Source organism: Balaenoptera acutorostrata, chromosome 7, assembly GCF_949987535.1.
Source record: "Balaenoptera acutorostrata chromosome 7, mBalAcu1.1, whole genome shotgun sequence".
In the NCBI taxonomy this organism is placed as follows: Eukaryota; Metazoa; Chordata; class Mammalia; order Artiodactyla; family Balaenopteridae; genus Balaenoptera; species Balaenoptera acutorostrata.
The window spans coordinates 15,689,676-15,713,847 of NC_080070.1; the positions used below are offsets into that span (position 1 = coordinate 15,689,676).

Below are 24,172 nucleotides of genomic sequence, written 5' to 3' on the forward strand. Positions count from 1 at the left end.
AAGACAGGGGAAAAACAACAACAACGACAACATGGAATCTCAATGTTGACAAGGTACCTAGAGACCGCCTGGCCCAATCCTTAACCCGTAAGAATTCTCTCCTACAAACAACGTAGTAGGTTAGACTTTGGTATTGCTGCATTTGACTTCTCAAGGTTGTTACTTGGACTTTGCTAAAATGCCTTAAGTGACAGGTTTATTACTAACTTTTAAGGCAGCCATGTCCACTGTGGGATAGCTCCAGCTGTGGGAATGTTAGTGAGTTACTAGCATGAAGCAGGGAAGGGCATTTTAAGGTGAAGTTAATCAGCAATGGAGGGGAGATCCTGTTCAGCTCCGGGCCTCTGTGATTGGCAATTTCTGGCTCCCTTCAGTTCCCAGTCTGACCATTTGTGCAAAATGTTTCTGTTGGTACAACAGTGTTTGTGGTCAGATTCATCTTTTGTTTAATAAACAGAGATGTGTGTTCCCAAAAAGTAATTTTAAGCTAAGGTTTTTGGGAAATAAGCTGCATGTTTGCAATAAACACTCGGCCAATTTTTCTTCTCCAGTTTTGTCCACATGAAACTAAAAAGGACCAGGTAGCCAAGTGAGAGATTGTTGGTCCTCTCTTCCCAACATCTAACTTCTCTCCTCCCTGGCCTTCCAGTCTCTTCTATGACTTTCCTTCACTCTCTCTCTCATTTTCTCATCTCTCCTGTCCAGGCTGCCCAGAGCCCCTTGGGATCAGCAAAACCAACCCTGAGTCAGGAGTCCTGGATTCCAGTTTTCATGTAGTCACTTCCCGTGAGACCCTGGGGGAGTCACTTCACCTTGCCGATGATGTTACCCGAGAAAGATGGTGGGCGTCTCTCTGGGAGGGGGAATACGGGGGGGGGGGGTAAAATCTAGGGAAATGCTGCCTTCAATCCTGTGTGGGAAGACCTTTGTCTGGGGTCCTCCGGACTCCCCAGAGGGGATAAATTATCCCCAGAAAGGGTTTTGCTCCATATGGTGCCTACACAAAGGGATGTTAACTCCCGTGAGAAACAAACTGGGAAGCTACAGGGTTGAAGCGAAAACCCTATGTCCGGAGCCCTGGGTTCTGCATCCAGCTTGGTCACTGATTAGCTGTGTGACCTTAGGCAAATTCCTTCACCTCCCTGGGCTTGTTTCCTTACCTCTGAAGTAAAGGGACTGGATTAGACCTCTAAGTTTTCTTACAGTGGCACGATTCTATGACTCTCTGCTCAGTATTGTATATTAAATGGAGAAAGAAGAGAAATGAGCTAGTAAAGTCTTTTTTTTTTTTTTTAAGAAAGTAGAGGTAGAATCATGCTGAAAAGAAACTCCCTAATAGAATTTAGAGTAAATATTATTACAGAAAAGGTGAATAACTGGGGAAATGCTCCCCAGTGAAAAACTTGGAGAGGTGATGGGTAAAGTTGGCCAGTGACAAACTTAGAGGCGTTCTGTTCTCTTCATGATGAAATTTTGTTTCCCTAAATCTCACTCCCAGTCAGCCTGTGGCTTGAAGTGAAGACAGGAACGAAAGGGATGTAAAATAGTTCTGCTCTGGAGAGAAAGGAAACAGAGACAAGACCAAGGCATGTTGAGATGGAGAAAAGGGAGCCGGAGGGCGCCATGATGGAGGGTCTTCTCCTCGGGAACGAGGTGGCCATGTGCTGAGGCAGGGAGGTGGGATGGGATGGAGGGTGGAGGAGAAAGAGGCTGTCCCTGGGAGGGCTCTTTCTCTCCGGGCGTGATCTAGAGGATGGAAAGCTGTAGAACAACAGTGAGGGCCAAATGGACATTGGATGGCACCAACGCACCCTGAGACCCATCACTGGAGAAGGTCCGAGGCTAGGAGGGAGTGGGGATGCTCACGGCAGGGGACGGTCCTGGCTCCAGCATACATAATATCATCCTCAGTGTGCTGACAGCATAGACTCGTGAACTCATGAATGTTACTGTCAACAAACTGCACCTCATCGTGTGTGTGTGTGTGTGTGTGTGTGTGTGTTTGTGAAGCTGAATGTCATTCTCTCTCTTTTGAGCAACCTCAAATCATTCTCTTTCTGTCTCCAGCACTTTCTCTGTTAGAGCCTGTTGTGAAGGCTCGTGGATGGTGAGCTCAGTGCCTGGCCTGTGGTGGACAAGTGCTAGGTAAGTGGATGGGAAAATCAGTTCTTTGAATGAAGGTGATCTGGCTGGGATTCAGTTTAGAAAAATTAGAAACTGTTTTAGAAAAATCAGGTTGTTAGTGTTGCAGCTTACCTTTTTTGGAATTGCTGACGTAAATTTCTTGCAAGGATTTTGGCTTGCTTTCCACTTACCCCTTTTCATTTTTTAAATTATGTGACGATCTCCTGTAAATTGATCTTGTACAGCTGAACATGTGGTTGTTCCCAGTATCATCCTAATCCCAGGTCCAGGGCTATGAGAACAAAGGAGGGCCTTTGTTGAAAGGAATGTCCACTTCGAAGTGGTGTAAGTCGAGTGCTTCCCTCTTCAGCTCCTCAAGAGCCATTTTATAGACAGTCCTCAGGGCACAAAAGTGTCTTGCCAGAATCCTGCAGGGACAAGTGTATAGTGGCCGCAGCTGGCACTGTGCCCCAGACTTGTCTAGAGAATGGGGACTGTGGTATTAAACACTCGGTATCATAAACAATGTTCATTTGGATAATATAGGGGATCGATTCAGCTCTAAGAACGTAGTTTCTCTCAAGACCTAATGCCAAATTTAAGTGTTATTGGGGATTCTGAGAGTATATTAAAAATATATAGTATTTAATGATTAATAGGAAAATGACTTCCATTTTTTAAAAAGTCAGTGACACAAATAATTAAAGAAATGTGAGTGTCTTACGTGGCTTTGGTAAATCTTTTAGCTTCACAGGCCTCCGCTCCAGTGAGTGGATTGGAGTAAATCTCAGTCTCTTTTCTACCAGTCACTGTAAAACCCTTTTAGGGCCGGAGCTGGGCTTGGTTCTTCTCTCACTCTTTCTCTCCTTCCTTCACTGTGGAGATTTACAGTATGGCTAGAGAATTCAGGAAGTTTACTTTGGTTTTAGACTAACTGGGCTGTGGTTGCTAACACCTTCTCTTTCAACTTCCCATGAGTCAGCCGTGCTATGAAAAGTTGCCTGTAAAATATTGAGCTCAATCAGGAAACTTCCAGAGAAATTTAAGCGATATCCTTGCATGGTTCAAGGTGATTGTCTCAAATGTGCTTAGTGGGTGAGGAAAAGTAGAAGCTGCTATTTTCTAGAGTGCAACTAGAGCTCACAGAGTTCTCTTGGATTGTCAACTGTCTCTGCCCTTAAAAAAATAAATGAAACCTCCCATGATGCTTTAGTTTCTCATCAGCTACTGCCCTGGTCCCTCTTTCCCTTTCAATAGCCTGATATTTTGAAAGAATTGTTGTTATCTATCTTCTCTTCACCAGCCGCTGACTTCCCAAGTCCACAGTCTACTTTGAATTCTGAACCTTTCATTCCACTGAAGTAAGTCCATTGGGGTCATCAGTAACCTCCAGATGCTTCTCAGCCCTCCTCTGGCATGACCGATCCATGGTTCTTGAGACACTTTCTTCTCTAGAATTCTCCTTCTTCGGATTATCCTTCTTCCTCTCTGTTTCTTGTCCATCTACTCTGTCCTGTCTTGAAACCTTGAGTTCTCCCATGCTCAGGCCTGACTTTATTGCTTCCGCCTTTTTATGGGCTGAGTTGTGTACACCCCCAAATTCATATGTTGCAGTCGTAACTCCAGTCCCTCTGAATGTGACCTTATTTGGAAATAGGGTCTTTGCAGAGGTAATTCGTTAAGATGAGGTCACACTCATACTCAAGTAGGCTGGGCCCCTACTCCAGGATGTGTGGTGTCCATGTAAAAAGGGGAGATTTGGACACAGACACATGCATGTGAAGATGAAGACAGAGATCAGTGATGCTTCTACAAGCCAAGGAACCCTAAAGATTGTCAGCAAATCACCAGAAGCTAGGGGAGAGGCATGGACCAGATTATCTCTCACAGCCATTAGAAGGGCTGATTCAACCTTGCTCACACCTTGGACTCTAGCTTCCAGAACTCCGAAATGATAAATTCTGTTGTTTGAACTACGCAATTTGTGGTACTTTGTTCAGGCAGCCCTAGCAAGCTAATATACCCCTCTGTTCTTTCCCCAGGCCAGTTCCAATGTTTTGGTCTAGGTGGCCCTTTATACCCTTAAAAATTCTTGAGAACCCCAGAGAGCTATGGCTTATGTGAATTCTATCCACTGTTATTGATCACACTAGAAATTAAAACTGAGAAATTCTAAAAATACTTAGATATTAGCTCATCTAAAATAATATGAAACCTGTTGTATGTTGTTACAATATATAGGTTAATGAAAATAACTCTATTTTCCAAAACAACAATTTAGCAAGAAGAGTGACAATTGTTTTATTTTGCAAATCTCTTTAATGTCTGACAATAGAAGACAGCTTTTGTCTTTTGTATCTATTTTTGCATTCAATCTGTTGCTATTTGTTATTTTTGTTTGAGTATATAAAGAAAGTCTGGCATCACATAGATATGTAGTTTCAAAAAGGGGGAAAATGTTTTACCAGCTTTTTCAGATAGTTGTGGATATTTTTCTTTAATACTACACCAAAACTTAACAAGTAGTAATTTTTATTTTTATTTTTATTTTCTTTTTAAAAAATATTTATTTATTGGGCTTCCCTGATGGCACAGTGGTTAAGAATCCGCCTGCCAATGCAGGGGACACGGGTTCAAGCCCTGGGCCGGGAAGATCCCACATGCCGTGGAACAACTAAGCCCGTGCACCACAACTACTGAGCCTGCACTCTAGAGCCCGCGAGCCACAACTACTGAGCCCACATGCCACAACTACTGAAGCCCAAGCACGTAGAGCCCGTGCTCCGCAACAAGAGAAGCCACCGCAATGAGAAGCCTGCGCACTGCAATGAAGAGCATACCCCGCTCACCACAACTAGAGAAAGCCCACACGCAGCAATGAAGACCCAATGCAGCCAAAAATAAATAAATAGATTTTTAAAAAATTTATTTATCTATTTATTTATTTGGTTGTGCCGGGTCTTAGTTGTGGCTTGCTGGCCCCTTAGTTGCAGCACATGGGCTCCTTAGTTGCAGCAGGTGGGCTCCTTTAGTTGCAGCTCGAGGGCTCCTTAGTTGTGGCTCGTGGGCTCCTTAGTTGCGGCATGTGGGTTCCTTAGTTGTGGCATGCATGTGGATCTAGTTCCCTGGCCAGGGATCAAACCCAGGCCCCCTGCGTTGGGAGCACGGAGTCTTAACCACTACACCACCAAGGAAGTCCCTTAAATTAGCTTTAATACTGAATATTTCCCCAGGTCATGTGAACCTGAAATTCATTTAGGTTAGTTTCTATTATATTTCTGAGAGTTTCTATAAGCACTTATTTGTTTAAGCCAATTAAATAGAGCTCTTTTACAAATTAATTTTGGCCATACCATCTGGATATAGACAGACACAACCAGAGATCTCATAGTTTTCATTTTAAAACTTTAGTCATTGGTGGACTTCCCTGGTGGCACAATGGTTAAGAATCCACCTGCCAATGCAGGGGACATGGGTTTGATCCCTGGTCCAGGAAGATCCCACACGCTGTGTAGCAACTAAGCCCATGTGCCACAATTACGGAGCCTGCGCTCTAGAGCCCACGAGCCACAACTACTGAGCCTGTGTGCCACAAATACTGAAGCCCGTGCGCCTAGAGCTGGTGCTCCGCAACAAGAGAAGCCACTGCAATGAGAAGCCCATGCACTGCAACGAAGAGTAGCCCCCGCTCGCTGCAACTAGAGAAAGCCCGCGTGCAGCAACGAAGACCCAATGCAGCCAAAAAAAAAACAAAAAACAAAAAAAACTTTAGTCACTGGGGACTTCTCTGGTGGCGCAGTGATTTAGAACCCTCCTGCCAATGCAGGGGACGTGGGTTCGAGCCCTGGTCCAGGAAGATCCCTCATGCTGCAGAGCAACAAAGCCCCTGCACCACAACTACTGAGCCTGTGCTCTAGAGCCCACAAACCACAACAACTGAGCCCATGAGCCACAACTACTGAAGGCCACGTGCCTAGAGCCCATGCTCCATAACAAGAGAAGCCACCGCAATGAGAAGCCCGCACACCGCAATGAAGAGTACTCCGCTTGCTGCAACTAGAGAAAGCCTGTGCACAGCAACAAAGACCCAACGCAGCCAAAAACAAATAAATAAATAAATAAATTTAAAAAAATAAATAAAACTTTAGTCATGAATTGGTGCACTACAAAACTCACTAGTTTATAAATAACAGTTGGAATAAATTAGATAATTAGATTACTTGCTCAGATGGCTAAAGTCTTTTATAGTTTATGGAGAAGACTTTTAAGATCTGTCTTTGCCTTTGGCAAGCAATTTTAAGGGGGCTCTTTGGGCAAGAGGGTCCTTTTAGAAGTCTGTGTTTAAAACGGTCTCTCTCCCTCTTTTTTTCTTTTTAGTTTTGGGTTCTACTGATTGAGCTAAGGCTGCAGTCTCAGGTGATGTAGCTGTGTTTACATTTCATTGAAATGATAAGATTTATAACTTTATTGGACAGAGAAAGAAAATGTATCTATTATTATAAATCTTAGGATGATGATTATTTAAAAAAATTTTAAAAGTACAGGACATTTTTTTTTCTGATATCCTGATCTTTTATAATATCTCTAATCAATTTGAGAGGAATAGGTGAGGCCTTGGGGCTGGTGAAGGTAGGTGGGTAGTAGTAGTTTGTAGTAGTTGTAGAGATTTGCAAAACAAAAACAGTTGCTTCTATTAGCCCTTGAATATTGGCTTGCAGCTGATTTATTTTCTGATTACTTGTAGGAAGGCCTGGGGAATTGCTGAGGCGCTAGGGCAGGTCTTTTCTCTTGTCCAGAGGGCTTAGTTTTAAAAGGGCCTGCCGGGAGAGGGGTGGGTTAAGGAGGAGGAGGAGGAAGGGGGTCAGGTGGAGAAGGAGAAGGGAGGGGGCATCTTGCAGATTAAAAAAAAAGAGTTTGGAAAAGGTGCATAAAAGGATGGAGAAGATGCAGACTTTGGGAGAGGGTAGGAGGGGGGCAAGAGAGTTCATTCAACTGATTTTTCAAGTTTAGAGACAGTCTGAGTCAACTTTTCATTTACAGCTTGGAGGGAAGCAGTTTTCTTGATGTTACATTTAGAGGCCTCCAGACACTAATTAAAATATGCTTCCTATTATTTGTCTGTTTCTGAAACATTTTTAGTCATGCATGAAGATAGACTAATTTGGGAATTGTGAAAGTTCGCCATTTCGGCCAATGCAATGTAAATCATCCCAGCTTAAATGGACCCATTTTGATAAGTAGTTACAGGATGAGGGTCCACAGATGTTAAACATAAGGCCAGCAGGGGTTTCTGGGGGTGGGTGTGTCATCTTTCTTTGAATTTCTCTCTGTAAGAGCATCCCATTATTCCGAATACTCGTGGAAACATGAAACCCACATCTCAAGACAGAAAAATAAACAAACAAGAAAACCCCACTCTCAGAAAGGGAGGGGGACTAGTGTCGACACCAATAAAACCCCCAAATAAAGGCCTGAAGCTCAACCGGAAGGACCTCGGCCAGGAGACCTGATGCAGCTGAAGAGATGGCTGGACACAATGGGTCTGTGTAGGTCCTTACACCAAATCTGAGGAAGTGCCTATTGCCACTGAATCCTGCCGGCTACACCAAGTATATTCATTGTAGAAACAGAAAACTTTAGAAACAGAGACCTGATTGAAATAAAAAGGTGTTGATTTGGGGTTTGTTAGGACTGCAGCTTGGGAGACACAAATTCAAGAAGCACGTGAATTGTGTTCTGCTGGACTACAAAATGGGGGAGACTTAGGCAAAAATGGCAAGGTTACAGTGGTTTATCAAGAATTACAATCGGAGCTGGCAAGAAGTAAGGGTGCTTGTTAACTAAAGATTGCTTGGAGTCCAAAATGGTTGCATAGTTACAAGGGGAGACCTTGAGACCATAAGGTTGCAACTGGCAGGTGTTGTTTGGAATATAGCTGGTAGTGTCCTTGGATCTGGTATAGTTCAAAGGAAGTTCAGGGTCTCAGTGGTACAGATACATGTCTGAGACCAGATCCTCAATGGCCACCTGGCTCCATTTTTGTCTGCCCGAACTGTGATCACTCCATTATAATTTCAATTTGTCATCAGTACTATATATACACTTCCATAAAATACTTTTTCATCAACAGGGTACCAAGAAGAGATTTCCTTGTCTATAGAATGCTTTTGGTGCTATTTTCATAGCTGCACTCTATTCTATCACACAGCTGCGTCATAATTTATTTAGCCAGTTCTGTAATGTTGAACATTTATATTGTTTCTAACTTCTTAAGATCTCTTTTTCCCAAAGTTTTGCAATTTGTTTTTATAAAATTATATATGCCTATCACAAAAAGATTAAATAAGCAAAAATTCATAACATGACAGCTATAAAGACTGCATCATTCTTTCTACCAATTATAGGGTAAGGACAAACCACTTGCTCTCACTGAAATCATTTCAAAGTTCTTCCTGACAAACTAGCTTCCTCTCTTGTCCATTACTAATCCTTTCTTCATGCAGCTTTCAGAGTAATTTGTTTTTTATTTTATTTCTCTCCCCACCCTGCCCTAGTTTTCATACTTCTTTTAATGAGGAAATTCTCTGTTCAAACAGAAAAAATTATACAGCAATACCATAGATAAAGGTGTTGCTCAGGATGAAGCAGGGCATCTTGACTCGTCCTTTCCACTTCCCCAAAATGGGGCCTGAAGAGGGCTGTGCAAAATCCCTAGGGTTGTGTGCCCCAGTTTAAAAACCACTCATCTGGCTCAACATCTTCATTTTGCAGCGAGGGAACTGAGTCTCATGGTGGGGACTTATCGTTTGAAGGTTGCTCAAATCTCTTGGGCTAGCTTGATCTAGAACACACATCTCCAAAATTTTTCTCTGCTCTCTCTCTTAGGATGCCACCTAAGCACCAGTCATCTTTGCTCTTATTGAAATCTTTAAAAAAAAAAAACTTTTATTTTGAAATAATTGTAGATTTCACTGAAAGTTGCAATAATTGTAGATTTCACTGAAAGTTGCAAACATAGTACAGGGAGGTCTCATATCCATCACACAGTTTCCCCATTGGTTACATCTTACATAACTATAGTACAATGTCAAAACCAGGAAATTGACAATAATATAAAGAGTGTATGTGGTTCTGTGTCATTTTATCACGTGTATAGATTCATATAACCAGTGCCACAATCAAGATATTAAACTATCCTATCACCACAGAGTTCTCCTTCATGTTACCCCTTCATCATCACACATACATGTCACCATCCCTAGTCCCTTGCAACTACTAATCTGTCCTTCATGTCTATAATTTGTGTCATTTAAAGAATTTTATATAAATGGAATCATCCGGGGACTGCCCTGGTGGTCCAGTCGTGAAGACTCTGCGCTTCCATTGCATGGGGCACGGGTTCGATCCCTGGTTGGGGAATTAAGATCTCACATGACACACGGTGAGTCCAAAAAAATAAAGGGAATCATCCAGTATGTGACCTTTTTTCACTAACATAATGACCTTGAGATCTATCGGAGTTGTGTTTATCAATAGTTTATTGCTTTTAGTGCTGAGTAGTAGCCTATTGTATGGATGTATCATAAGTAGGAAATTTTGGTTGTTTCCAGGTTTTTGGATATTATAAATAAAGCTGCTATGATTGATGTATGGATATTTTGGGGAACATAAGTTTTCATTTCTTTGGAGTAAATGTCCATGAGTGTGATTGCTGGGTTATAAAGAAAATGCATGTTTAGTCTTTAAAAAAACTGTCAAACTATTTTCCAGAGCGATTGTACCTTTCTACATTCCCACCAGCAATGCATGAGAGATCCAACTTCTGTTCCTTTTTGCCATCATTTGGAATTGTCAGTATTTATTATTTTAGCTCTTTTAATAGATATATACTGATATTTCATTATGGTTTAAATTTGTGTTTCCCTAATGGCTAGTGATGTTGAACATCTTTTCAAGTGCTTATTTGCAACCTGTATATCCTCTTTGGTGAAATGTCTTTTCATGTCTTTGGCCCATTTTCTAGTTGGATTGTTCAGTTTTTTTCCTGTTGAAGAATGAGAACTCTATAAATGCTAGATACGGGTTCTTTATCAGATATGTGGGTTGCAAATATTTTCTTCCAGCCTTTCTCTTGTCTTTTCATCCTTTTAACAGGGTCTTTTTGTTCAGCAAAAAGAAAAAAAATTAAATCCATTTAATTCTTTTTATGGATTGTACTTAGGTGTCCTGTCTAAGAACTCTTCACCAAACCCTCAGTTCTGGAAGTGTTCTACTGTGTTTCTTCTAAAAGTTGTAGAGTTTTATGTTTTCAACTTATCTCTAAACCATTTTGAGTTAATTTTTTTAGAAGGTGTGAGACAATACCATGCAGTGGTTGTAAACAAGGACTCTGGTGTCAGATGACCTGTCATAAGTGACTGTGTGACCTCGGGCAAATGACTTAGCTTCTTTGTGCCTCTATTTCCTCATGTGTAACATGAGAATAAGAACACTGCCAACCTCATAGAGTTATTAAGAAAACTAAATGGGCTAATACACGTAAAGTTTTTTTTTTTAATTTTTTTTATTTTTGACTGTGTTGGGTCTTCGTTGCTGCATGCAGGCTTTCTCCAGTTGCGGCAAGCAGGGGCTACTCTTTGTTGTGGTGTGTGGGCTTCTCACTGCGGTGGCTTCTCTTGTTGCAGAGCATGGGCTCTAGGCATGTGGGCTTCAGTAGTTGTGGCTCGCGGGCTCTAGAGCGCAGGCTCAGTAGTTGTGGTGCACAGGCTTAGTTGCTCCGTGGCATGTGGGATCTTCCCGGACCAGGGCTCGAACTCATGTCCCCTGCACTGGCAGGCAGATTCTTAACCACTGCCACCAGGGAAGTCCACACGTAAAGTATTTAATTGTGTTCTACAGTCATGAGAACAATGCCCAGCACATGGCAAGCACTCAATAGATATATTAGCTATTGCGATGATGTCACACCCCTGCTCTTGCCTTGGGGTTCCTGCTGCCTAGAATACCCTTCTAGCAGCTTCTTTTTGCAAAACTGGCTCATTTAAAAAATTTCCACACCTCAGCTCAAATGCCACCTCCTCTCAAATGAGAGAGGTCTTCCCTGACCATTTGTCTAAAATAATCTCTCTTCATTTCTCTAAAGCCTATCTTTCTTTGATTGCACTTTTCATAATCCTCAATATCTTGCTGACTTATTACTTGTTTACTGTTTGTCTCCTTCCATCTGGATGTAAACTTCATGAGGGGAAGACCTTGTCTCTTATCTACCACCCTATCCTCAGAGCCCAGAACAGAGTGGCACATAATAGACTCTCAATAAATATTTATTGAATGGATGAAAGAATTCAGGTCTTTTACAATTACATGCTTATTACAGACAATACTATGATAGACATGATTGTAGTTAAATTTTGATTTACATCCTTACTTTTTTTTTTTTTAGGATGAACTTCCAAAAGTGGGATTATTGGGTCAAAGGACAAGCAAACTGACTTTCAGACAAATTGTACTTTATTTATTTATTTATTTATTTATTTATTTATATTTTTTGGTCTTGCTGCGTGGCACATGGGATCTTAGTTCCCCGACCAGGGATCGAACCCACGTCCCTAGCAGCGGAAGCTCGGAGTCCTAACCACTGGACAGCCAGGAAGTTCCCCAGGTTGTACTAATTTAGAGTCCTGCCAGTGTCATATGAGCATGCTGGCCTTCTGCACCTTTGATTTGGGGCTCTAGGAGAAAAAATAGCAAACCTGAAAATAACCTCTCCCTCCTATATTTCCACATGCTAAATAAATATCTAAGATCCTATTGTATTTTACAGATAAGGACACTGAGGCCCTGGGGCTAAATAGCTTCCCCAAGGTCACACATGTTAAAAGGCAGAGATGGTCTCCTGACCCAGGCAGTTTGGATCTTGACTCTGCTCTTAACCATCAAGATGTACTTTTTTCTCTCTATGCTTCTCAGTGACTCCCGGGCACGAGGACCTTTGGGAGCTACTGTTCCACCCACTGACTGGAAGACACAGCGCTCCCAGCTGGGGTGAAGAGCAGAACGGAGGTGGGCAGGGGGAGGAGCAAGCAGAGGGAGGCACTAATTGGGGCAGGGGCTCCTCTTGCCTCCGGAGCTTATCTGATGGGGGAGGCAGAGTCAACACTGATGATGCCTTCCGAAGTTTTCAGTTGTAATCTTCCTGCTCTGCTTTGCGAATCCTGAGTTCAGTCTTTGAAACTTTGCCCAGGTGAGTCTGGACTCGAGTGGATCTGCCCTGTTGAGATGGGTGGGTGTGGCAAAGTTTGGCTTCTTAATACCGGTCCTCCACTGCCCCAGGTGCAAAATAGCTGCTTCTTCTCAGCTGATTGTTTCCAAACTGCCTACACCCTGCTTCTCTCTGCTTCCTCCCAGGCTAAAGTTAGATTTTTCACCCTGTGTTCTCAAAAGCAATGGTTCTAATTTGATCATACACAAAAATCACCTGAGGGGCTGACTAAAAAGGCAAATCTCAGACAACCTGGGAAATGTGAACACTGATGGGATATTTGATATGAAGGAATTATTGTTGAATTTTAGGTGTGACCGTAGTATTGTGTGTGTGTGTGTGTGTGTGTGTGTATAACATATACACGGAAGAATCCTTATCTTTTGACTATTTTGATATTCAAATATTTTGAAAGAAAAATGTGATGTATGAGATTTGCTTCAAAATAGCCCAGAGTGGGTAGGAGAAGTGGGTGGGAATTAGATGATACAAAATTCAACAACTGTTGCTGCTGACTGGTGTGTACATGGGGGGTTCTTATACTATCCTCTGTACTTGTGCAGTTGCTTGAATTTTTCCATAGCAAAGTGTAAAAAAACAAAAAGCACCCCCCTCATTCTAGGGTACATTTTACAGGCACCCAGGGCGTCCCTGGAGGATCTGCTCACCTCACCAAGTGAACTCAGGTGGCCCCTGCAGAGAAACACATCTAATTGGCTCACTCTTCTGCCCCTCACCCCTCCGCCAGATAAATGGGAAAGACAGCAAACCTCAGTAGGAAAAGAATAAATCTCTCAACTGGCTCTGTCTCTTTACCTGGGCCACCTGGAAGCTGAATTTTAGCCATAGGCTATATAGATGGATTTGTTTGTCTATTCTCCTTTGAAAGTAAGTGTTTTTGAAATTGTTGGTAGGGTAGTGAGTGTTTGTTTGTTTGTTTTTCCAAAACCATTTTTTAATGTTATTTCATTTCTCCACCGAAAAGGAGGGTTTTAATGTGAGCACTAGATACGCAGAAAGTTGTCTCTGGGGCCCTTCTGAGGCCTCGAGCAACCTCTCCCCAAACCCTCCGCTCACTGGGGGATAGGTTTCTTCCTTAGGGAAGAAAGTCACTGCTTCCTGGTGGGGCCGCAAGGTCATGGCCGAGGGCACAGGTGGGGCGGGGAGAGGGAGGGGGTTTGAGCAGGGCCGGCCGGTGGGGCAGGTTTGTCCTTGCTCCGGACGGGTCGGTGTTGGTACAACAGAGCCGCCTCCCGGCCTCTGCGGGCGCCCGGGGAGGAGAAGCCGCAGGAGGGGCTCGGCCGTCGCCGCAGGGAGGCCGCCTGCGGAGTCCCCGGCCGGGCTGGTCCCGTCCGGCCCGCCGCTCGCCAGCCCGACACACCCGGCCCGGCCGCTGCGGCCCGCGCTGCCTGCTCGGGGTCCGGCCAAGGAAGCCGCGGGAGACCCGCGCCCAGGACCTGCTCGGACAAGGCTGGGTAGGAAGGAAGGGTCTCTACCTTGTGCTCTTTGGTCTGCAAGAAGCTAATGTCTTCCGTCTCTTTTCTATGAAAACATCACCGTACTTACCAGAATGGGCAGGATGAAAAATTCATTCATCTCGGTGTGAAAAGGCAAAAATGGAAAACCAGACTCTGCATTCTGGAGGGAGGAATGAGGGTCAGCCTCTAGTCAATAAATGGGGAAACGTTTTTTGAGCACCTTCTTTGGCATTGAGCTAGACTGGGGATGGAGTGAAAGACACAGAGTTCTGACCTCATGGATTTTTCTTGTTAGTGGGCAAAACAGACACTAAGCAAGTAATTGCAGCTGATTATATTCTGGGAGGAATATATAGGAGGGGGCTAAGTTCACTGGGAGTGCTGGGGGTGGGAAAGCTTATGGAGGAAGAGGGTCCTGACACGCAGAGGGAGGAATGACAGGAGTATTCGCGGTGTGGGGAATGCAGGGTGGGGAGGAAGCAGTTGAGGTTCTAAATCTAGGGTAAGAAGGAGAAATTCTTTGAAGCTGGAGGGGAAGGCTGAGGCCGGACGATGCACGAAGCCCTTCGTTGGCTACGTCAAGTGTTTTAGACTTTATCCTGTGGGAAAATGGGACAATGGAAGGATTAAAACAGGAAGGATAAACCCAGTGTCTGGCAAATAGTAGATTATATATTATAAAATGATAAGGAAAAGGGACTCCCTCTGGGAGGTGTGACAGTTCTTCCAAAAGGTTGGACTTCGAGGAAGACAATTTGGTTTGGCAGCAATAGGGCAGTCTGTTGGGTCTTGGATGAGAGTGGATTCTAGGTGAATATCCTTTTTCCTTATAGAGGACATACAGATTTTTTTTTTTAATTCCTGCTGACTGAACAGGGTTCTTGTTGTATCAGTTGAATCATTCCCCTGTTGATGGATATCTAGGTTAGGTCTATTTATTATAATTAGTATACACAATGTTATCAGAAACATCCTTGTGAGTCTATTTCCCCATACATCCCCAAGTTTATCTGGGTGAAGAGCAGTGGAAATCTTGGGTCAAGGATATGAGTAATATAAAGTTTGGTAGATATTGACAAATTGCTCTCTAAAAAGCTGTACAAATGTAACACTTCAAGTATTAAGTGTATGAAAATGCCTGCTTCCCCATACTCTCCACAAACATGAGTTTTTAATCATATCTTTTAATCTTTTGCCAATCTGATAGGTGGTGAAAAGTGCTACCTTGTTTTTGTTAATATCTTTAAAGTCAGGAGTGATTCCTGTTGCATTTTTTAGTTCTGTTGGATTTTAATTTGACGCAACTAAAACCAGTTTTCGTCCTAAGGTTTTCACCCATTTGGTACCTCAAATACCTTTGTCTCCTGCAGACCAAGGCTGGGTCAAGATGGCGTCCGTATTCCGAAGTGAGGAGATGTGTTTGTCACAGCTCTTCCTGCAGGTTGAGGCTGCATATTGCTGTGTAGCTGAGCTTGGAGAGCTTGGATTGGTTCAGTTCAAAGATGTAAGTACTGCATTCTTTGGAGACCAGAAGAAGGTGGAGTTTCCACTTCTTGGTAGTGAACAAAGTTCAGGGAGAAGAGCCCTGGGCTGGAAGAGATGGAATTCGGTGTTTCTAGTTCTTCTGGCTAGGATTTGCGATAACACTGGGCAAGTGACTTGCAAACATGTTCTCCCTTCCTCCCTGTGTGTCTCCTCTATAGGAATGTTTTGAAACTCTAATCACAGAGATGGCACTGTATTTTACTTTCTGATGTACCATCTTCAAAACATTTGATATATCCAATGGGCGCATGGATTACCAACCTTGTTCTCAGGGCAGAAACCAATTCTTCCTGACTAGTTAGTCTGAGGAAAAAGTATCCTGGAGTCCACAGTCTCTGCAGAGTGACATTCTTGGGCTAGACTGTTTCTTTCTTTTTTTTTTTCTTCCAGTTTTATTGAGATATAATTGACCTATAACTGTGTAAGTTTAAGGTGTACGGCATAATGATTTGACTTCCATACATCATGAAATGACGACCACAATAAGTTTAGTGAACATCCATTATCTCCTGTAGATACGAAATTAAATAGAAAAAAATTTTTTTTCCTTGTGATGAGAACTCTTAGGATTTTCTCTCTTAACTTTCATATATAACGTACAGCAGTGTTAGTTATAATTTACCATGTTGTACATTACATCCCTAGTACTTGTTTATCTTATAGTTGGAAGTTTGTACCTTTTGGCTATCTTCATCCAGTTTCTGCATTCCCTCACCCCCCACCTCTGGTAACCACAAATCTGATCTCTTTTTCTATGAGTTTGTTTGTTTCCGTTTTTGTTTTGTTTAGTTTTTATCACACACATACACTGTATTTTATTTTTACAAGAGATAAATAAACTGACACCAAGCATTGTAAATGGATGACCACACAAAAGCAACAATGATTGCAATTACCAAACACGAAACACACTCATACTATGTCATAATATTGACATTCAGTCCAGTAATCCTCCACTGTAACAGCTCCTTTACTTTGCAGTGAAAATTGATTTGTATATTTTTTGCCTGTGAGTCCTTGTGAGATTTTTTTTTTCATTCAAACAGAAAGTCACAAAAATTATAATCATCCTCATCAGTTCACTGAGTCCCATGTAATTAATTTTTTTTCATCTTGATCTTTTGTTAGCACTTTTATGAATTCATCAGTTTTCCATTAGAGTTCTGAAAATGCTATTCACTCAGTTCAGCAGTATAGTGAGTTTGTTTGTTTTTGAAGTATAATTGACCTACACCTATGACTATGTTAGTTTCCTGTACACAATGATACCAGGATATTGATATTTCTTTTCATTTCAAAATGATCACCATGAGAAGTCTGTTTACCATCTGTCACCATTGGACTGTCTTGAGTATGGTGTTGGGTTATCAATTCCCAGAGGCAGTTTAGATCCTCACCAAAATCTTTTGAATCCAATTTAGAAAATTGAACTCTTTATTTTCTCACTAAGGTCAGGGTCAAAAGTAAGCCCTGCAGAGAAGGGTCATGTCTTGTTCTTTGTGGCCCTAGTTCCTAGCTCAGGACCTGACATGGGGCAGTTTCTCAATAACATTTGTTGGGCTGAGCTGTGAAGTCACCACCACAAGGACGCTGACTTTTTGTTGAAGACAGGGATACACTGCAGGGAGCTGTGCAGTTTTCAAGGTCCTGCCATATGCATGACTCCATTGAGGAATTCAAGGCAATTTGGTTAGTCAGTGCAGCTAAAAATAAGGAAACCTTAGCTACAAGAGGACTCTTAGAAGTATAAGAAGGCCAGAGCTTAAGGCATTTGGGGGATTGAGTGTAAGAACATCAAGGTGTGTTTTGCCTGGAACTCTCCTGTCTTGTGCACAGAAGTATCTAGTCCTAAGACGATTCCAGCAACATTCTCCAGCATTAAAAAAAATAAAATAAAATAACCAAAGAGAATATGTTGGCAGCAGTTGCTACTAATGTGTGCCTTGTGGTTTCACGTGCCTTGTGGTTTCTTCCCCCCGCCTCTAGTTAAATGTGAACGAGAGCCGCTTCCAAAGGAAATTTGTGAATGAAGTCAGAAGGTGTGAATCGCTGGAGAGAATCCTCCGTGAGCCAATTTTCTGCTTGCTGTCTAAAAGTGAACTGGCAGGGAGGGAAATGGTTTGCAGGGCTGGTGTCCTGCAATATGCCCCTATTTGTAATGCTACTCTAGGTGATCCTGGAGATGGGTCAGGGAGGTTAGAGATGGGATCCAGGTGCTGTGGCAGGTCCCCAGGGCAATACAGGCAGCTGAGCTGGGAAAGGCACCTGTCCTGCTTGACCCCATTTCGTAGGTATGAGAAAATGCAGTCACCTCGGGCTCTCTGGTGGGGTTTTGTCCCTCAGGTTTTCTGGAAGATCAGATGCAAAATGAGATTGAGATTCAGGTGCCTGAGAAGTCCCCGTCGACCCCTCTCCCACGGGAAATGATTACCCTGGAGGTAGGTTCTTTGCGACTTTACTGAGGACAGTCACGAAGTCTGTCTCTTGGGGACTCTGCAAGCCTCTCATGGGTCCTTTACCCCCTTGCTGAAGGTGTGGAGGCGGATTTATGTGTTGGTCCACTTTTCAGTGTTACTCCCCCAGGAAAATCCTATGGTGCAATTTTTAGAGTCACTCTTCCTGATCCAGGAGAGAGCTCTCTTTCTCAACGTGGCCCTAGGGAAGCTCACCCCACTTCGAGGAGTGGTTTCCTTTGGGACATAAGATTCTTACAGGTAGCAAAGTTTTGTCTATATGATGCCACTGAACAGACCTTACGCTGGCACGGTGGGATGTTTTCTTTTTTTCTTTCTTGTTTTTTAAAACGACAGTCATCATGCTGTACATTACATTTCCAGGACTTATTTTATAACTGGAAGTTTGCACCTTTTGATCCCCTTCACCCATTTCACCCACCGCCCTCACCCTGCCTCTGGCAACCACCAATCTATTCTCTGTATCTCTGAGTTTAGTTTCTTTTTAGGCTCCACATTCTACATGTAAGTGAGATCATACAGTATTTGTCTTTCTCAGCCTGACTCGGCTCACTTAGCAGAATGCCCTCAAGCTACATCCATGTCGCAAATGGCAGGATTTCCTTCCCCTTTTTTTTATGGCTGAATAATATTCCTTTGTGTATACATACCACATACTCTTTATCCACGCATCTGTTGGGTGGACACTTGTGTTTTCCATGTCTTGGCTATTGTAATTCTGCAGTGAACGTGGGGATGTCATTATCTTTTTAAGATAGTGATTTCATTTCCTTTGGATAAATACCCAGAAGTGGAATTGCTGGATCCAGTGGGTTGTTTCCTAATTATCTGTCTGGTGGGAAATAGCTGATGCATTTGTTCCAGTCTGGATTGAGGCCTCTCCTCAGACTGACTCCTGAGGTCAAGTGTGAGAAGACAGCAGTTTTCTTTAGCCAAGGTCACTGTGGCCGGTGGGGACCTTTCTCTTTCTTTCCCCTCTCTGTCTATTTGCTTTTATAAAACACTGAGTACCTGCCATGCACAGGGCACCTTAGAGAGAAATGAAACATGGCCTTGCCCTCTAGGAGCCCTCTAGAGTGGGTGGTGGAGAAGGCAGGGTGAGGCAGAGGGAGAGGATGCCAAAAGGTAGGCAGGGCCAGATCCCGGAAGGCCCTGTAGATCTTTTTTTTTAAAATAAATTTATTTATTTATTTATTTTTGGCCGCATTGAATCTTCGTTGCTGCGCGCGGGCTTTCTCTAGTTGCGGTGAGCGGGGGCTACTCTTCGTTGTGGTACGTGGGCTTCTCATTGCGGTGGCTTCTCTTGTTGCAGAGCACGGGCTCTGGGTGTGCAGGCTTCAGTAGTTGTGGCACGCAGGTTCAGTAGTTGTGGCATGTGGGATCTTCCCAGACCACGGCTCGAACCTGTGTTCCCTGCATTGGCAGGCGGATTCTTAACCACTGCACCACCAGGGAAGTCCCAGCCCCGTACATCTTGTTAAAAAAAAATTGGAATTTTTATTGTCAGAGGAGGAAGGGCTCCCTAAGGGAGGCGGGCAGGTAAGGAGGAACTTCACTGAGTTGAACCTTATCTCTGGCTGGGTTTTCTCATTTGTTTTTTGTTTCCTTTTAAGATAACTTAAAATTCTTGAAATTGTTGAAGCCATCAGTAGTATAAATCTAGATTCTCTAACAGAAATATGAGACTGGCAACTCCCCTAGAAAATATTTTGGATCTTGTCTTATTAAAATCTGGATATTTTGGGAGAATGTTTTTAATCCATATGAATAGGATTTCCATAAAATCATCTCCAGTTTCAGTCTTATCACTAGTCTTCTGATACCAGCCCTGTTAATTATCCCCCTCACCTTCCTAAACACCTAGAGCTGATCTTGTGGACTGTGAGATATCTTAATGGCTCATGTTTTTACCATAATCTTTTTTTTTGACGTATAGTTGATTTACAATGTTGTGTTAGTTTCTGGTGTACAGCAAAGTGATTCAGTTATACATATACACATATATATTCTTTTTCAGGTTCTTTTCCATAATAGGTTATTAGAAGACATTGTTCCCTGTGCTATGTAGTAGGACTTTGTTGTTTATTTATTTTATATATGGTAAGTGTGTATCTGTTAATCTCAAATTCCTAATTTATCCCTCCCCCCCTTCCCCTTTGGTAACCTTAAATTTGTTTTCTATGCCTGTGAGCGTAAATAAGTTCATTTGTATCTTTTTTTTTTTTAGATTCCACATATAAGTAATATCATATTTGTCTTTCTCTGCCTGACTCACTTCACTTAGTATGATAATCTCTAGGTCCATCCATGTTGCTGCAAAATCACTCTAATCTTATTTCTGAGTTTTGGCAGAAGTTTTCCTAGTTTTCCAACTTTCTTCTTAACTATTTCATTCTTCTTTTTTTTTTTTTACAATGTTGTGTTAGTTTCTGGCGTTCAGCAGAGTGGCTCAGTTATCCATATGTATAATCTTTTTCATTCTCTTTTCATTCTAGTCCATTCTACCTCCCTACCGCCAGCCTAATTTTTGTCATGGTGTCGCTCTATCTTGTCACTTCCCTGCTTGAGAATGTACGATGGTTCCCTTCTTGCCTATGTCAGGCCCATCCTGGCAGCAAAGCCCGCTCTCCTCAGCCCTGTCCTACCTCTCAAGTCCTCCACCGTCCTCGGGCAGGTCCCGTGATTGTATGCTCTTATACGATATTGAGGATCCCGAAGAGCTTTATTTATGAGGGTTATATTTACTGATATGACTGCATTAGGAACTAAAACTGAAAAAAAGCAAAATATTTATTACAGTGGGTCCCCTACATACGAACCTTCAAGTTGCAAACTTTCAAAGATACGAACGTGCATCTGGTTCCAGCAAAGAACCAGAACCTGTGCCATCAGTGTCAGGCATGAGTGAAATTGCAGCTTGCCCTCTGTCTCCTGTTGCTGACAGTCTTTCAGCTCTACCATCTCCCACCTCCTCTCCCTCCTCCAGTCAGGAACTCTTTTGTCCTGTTCACTCAATGCCAGCCTCTGTATGCCAGCTGTTGTACTGTACAGTTGTAACTTTCAAAGTGCTATACTGTGAGATTAAGAATGTTTTTTTTTTATTTTTTATGTTTGTTTTTCATGTATTATTTGTGTGAAAAGTATTATAAACCTATTACAATACAGTACTACATAGCCGATTGTGTTGTTAGTTGAGTACCTAGGCTAATTTTGTTGGACTTACAAACAAATTGGACTTACAAATGCGCTCTTGGAATAGAACTCGTTGGTATGTAGGTGACTTACTGTAACTCATTTAAAAATAACAATATCTCATTACATGTTAACTTTTTTTTAACGAAAAATAATTGTATTTTCCAAAACAAAAACTTTAGTGAAAAGAGTGACGTTGTTTGCAAATTTCTTAAATGCATGGCTTAATAGAAGACTGACTTCTCGTGTCTGTTCTGCTTTGAATCTGTTGGGATATGTTATTCTCATTGAAGTATGTAAAGAGAATTCAGCCTTGCACAATAGGTAGTTGGAAAAAGGAGGACAATTTTAATAGCCTTTTCAAATAATTGCAGATATTCTTTGATATTACATTGAAACTTGACATGCATGGAGACTCTTGCTTTTGTTAAACAGGTAACAAGTATTTTTATTTCCAAATTGACGTTGGTTATATGTTTTAGACAGTACCTTAAAAAATCACTTCATCCCAATGAGTTTGTTATTGGCTGACTGGTTGGTTTGAAACTGTACACATTTGTAATAATAACCAGTTAGATAAGGGGCAATCAGATGTGTGCCAACAGTCTTTGCTCAGTATTTTCCTTCTAGGTACTATTTATTGTAAAGATGAAATTAAAACAACATGTGCTCATGAGAGTAATATCTGTCTTACCATTGATCACGGGGATTGGTTAATTGATTCAGCTGATCTGGCAGTGACTTGAGTGTTCCTCCCACATTCCCAGAAAGGAGAATCCTGGCAATAGTACACAGTGGCTCGGGCCCTTGCCTTGTAGAATTTCTAAAGAGGCTTTCATAGCAATCCTAGAGGGAATAATAATTCAGGAAAAAAAATCTACCCACAAATCTACCATCTCAGCATAAACTGCCTTAATTTTTCTGTTTTTATTCTTGCCAGCTGTATTTTTTATAACTACATATCCATAATATACATTATAGTTTTCTACTTTTCCATTTACTATCATGTTGTAAACCATTTCTTAGATACTGCATAGTTCTCCAAAATATTTTTAACGGCAACGTTACTTTTAATGGAGTCATTAAATGGATAGAGCAGATGGTTAAGAAATGAGGATTTTGGGGCTTCCCTGGTGGCGCAGTGGTTGAGAGTCTGCCTGCCAATGCGGGGGGACACGGGTTCGAGCCCTGGTCCGGGGGGATCCCACATGCCGCGGAGCAACTGGGCCCAAGAGCCACAACTACTGAGCCTGCGCTCTGGAGCCCGTGAGCTGTGACTGCTGAGCCCACGTGCCACAACTACTGAAGCCCGCGCGCAGCAATGAAGACCCAACACAGCCATAAATAAATAAATAAATAAATTTATAAAAAAAAAAAAAGAAATGAGGATTTCATTTTTTCCCCCAACTTGTGCCACCTATAATCAGTGTTCAGAATTCAGGGTAGTGATTGTTTTTGAGAGGGGAAGGAATGGGATGCAGTTGAAGCTGGGTGATCAGTGTGTGGGTTCATTATGTAGTCTCCCTACTAAAGTATGTTTGAAAAATGTTAAATATTCAATTTTGTCTGATATTAAGGTGCTTTTTTTAGAAGATAGGAACTAACATTTGCATGGTTATCTTTTTATTTTTTATTTTTTGTTTGTTTAATTTCTTTGGTACGGGTGTCTCTTAGATGGATTTTTAAAACATCTAGCATGATACTGTCAGTCTTTTAATAGGTGACCTTAATCCATTTTCATTTATTGTGATTACTGAGTTACTGGCTCTTTGTTATACCATTCCTTTGTTTTTTTTTTTCTCCCCTTTCCTGCCTTTCTGTAATACCCTTCAACCCTTTTCCCCCTTCTCTTGGGTTGAAAGCTATAGATTATAGTTAAGCTTAACATCTGGAGATACATGCTTAGTAAATTTTTCCCATAAAATCTGCTGCTGGTTCAGTGCTCCTTCCTTTGTGGATTATATGTCTTTTTTCCCCCTGATGGCCTTTAAGGTTTTGTCTTTGTTCTGTAGTTTCACTACAATGTGTTTAAGTATGGATTTATTTGTAATTGTTTTCATTAAATAATTGGTGTATTAGGATTTCTAGAAATACATGTATGGTACAAAGAATAATGATACAGCAAATATCAAGTGTCACCACCCCGTATAAGATGAAAGGTGACCACAGTGATGCTCTTAAAGCCCTCTGTGTGCCCCTCATCACCCCTCCCCTCCTCCCTTGGAGATAATCACTACCTGAATTTTGTATTTTTCATGTTTCTGAAATTAATTCATTTTCACTGCTGGGTAGTGTTTCTTTTATTGAATGGACCACACTTTATCCATTCTATTGTTGATGGATATTGGATGAATGAGAAATGAGCTTTCATATTTTAACATTATTTGCTAAATCTCAAATTGTGTCCAGTAGAGAGTTGATCCTCACCTGTTGGATTTTTTTTTTTTAATATTTATTTGGTTGCACTGGGTCTTGGTTGCGGCTCGAGGGCTCCTTAGTTGTGGCATGTGAACTCTTAGTTGTGGCATGCATGTGGGATCTAGTTCCCTGACCAGGGATCGAACCCAGGCCCCCTGCATTGGGAGTGTGGAGTCTTAATGACTACACCACCAGGGAAGTCCCTACTCACCTATTGGATTTTGAAGTTCAGTAACTGTATGTTACATTTTTAAGATTTCTAAGTACTTTTTTAATACTTCCTGTTCTTTCATTTTATGACGTTTGTTTAGTAATTTCTTGTTTTACTTTTTAGTGGAAGTAATACCTTTGTTTATCTCTTCGAACATTCAAAACTCTTTCAGACTATTCTGTAAAAATAATTCCACCCACTGCGATTTTGTGTTCTGATTGTTGATTTTGTTGGTGACTTTTCCTATCATTAGATTTCTTCATGAGCCATATTCTTTTTGTAGCCTCAGTTGAAAGGGAGATTGGTTTCTTCTTCGTTTTTGTCATCTTGCCTTCTGTGCTCACCCTTCTCTGTGTCGCCTTTTTCACTTGCTTGTACCTGGTTCTCCAGGCCCCCCAACTCAGAACTGGTGGTTTCTCTTTTTATATTTTATGAGAAAATATATTTTGTATTTTATTACTACAACGTG

At 41.9% G+C, this 24,172-nt stretch overlaps 1 protein-coding gene across 10 annotated transcripts in view; it reads left to right on the forward strand.

Moving 5' to 3' along the window:
• The window catches only part of ATP6V0A4 (ATPase H+ transporting V0 subunit a4), a 73,294-nt gene that overhangs the window by 9,790 nt on the left and 39,332 nt on the right, over window positions 1–24,172 (forward strand). For 2 of the 10 annotated variants that reach the window (XM_007177082.2, XM_057550524.1), the window contains exons 2-7: window positions 2,068–2,145; window positions 3,428–3,485; window positions 12,094–12,186; window positions 15,234–15,367; window positions 17,395–17,473; window positions 17,752–17,846. In XM_007177082.2, coding sequence (XP_007177144.1) covers window position 3,485; window positions 12,094–12,186; window positions 15,234–15,367; window positions 17,395–17,473; window positions 17,752–17,846 — 402 coding nt within the window. In that variant the 5' untranslated portion in view covers window positions 2,068–2,145; window positions 3,428–3,484. Of the gene's footprint in view, window positions 1–809; window positions 842–2,067; window positions 2,146–3,427; window positions 3,486–12,093; window positions 12,187–12,270; window positions 12,368–13,058; window positions 13,274–13,624; window positions 13,861–15,233; window positions 15,368–17,394; window positions 17,474–17,751; window positions 17,847–20,822; window positions 21,510–24,172 lie in introns of those variants that run through there. The other 8 variants (XM_057550526.1, XM_007177079.2, XM_007177083.2 and 5 more) reach the window with 8 other exon arrangements.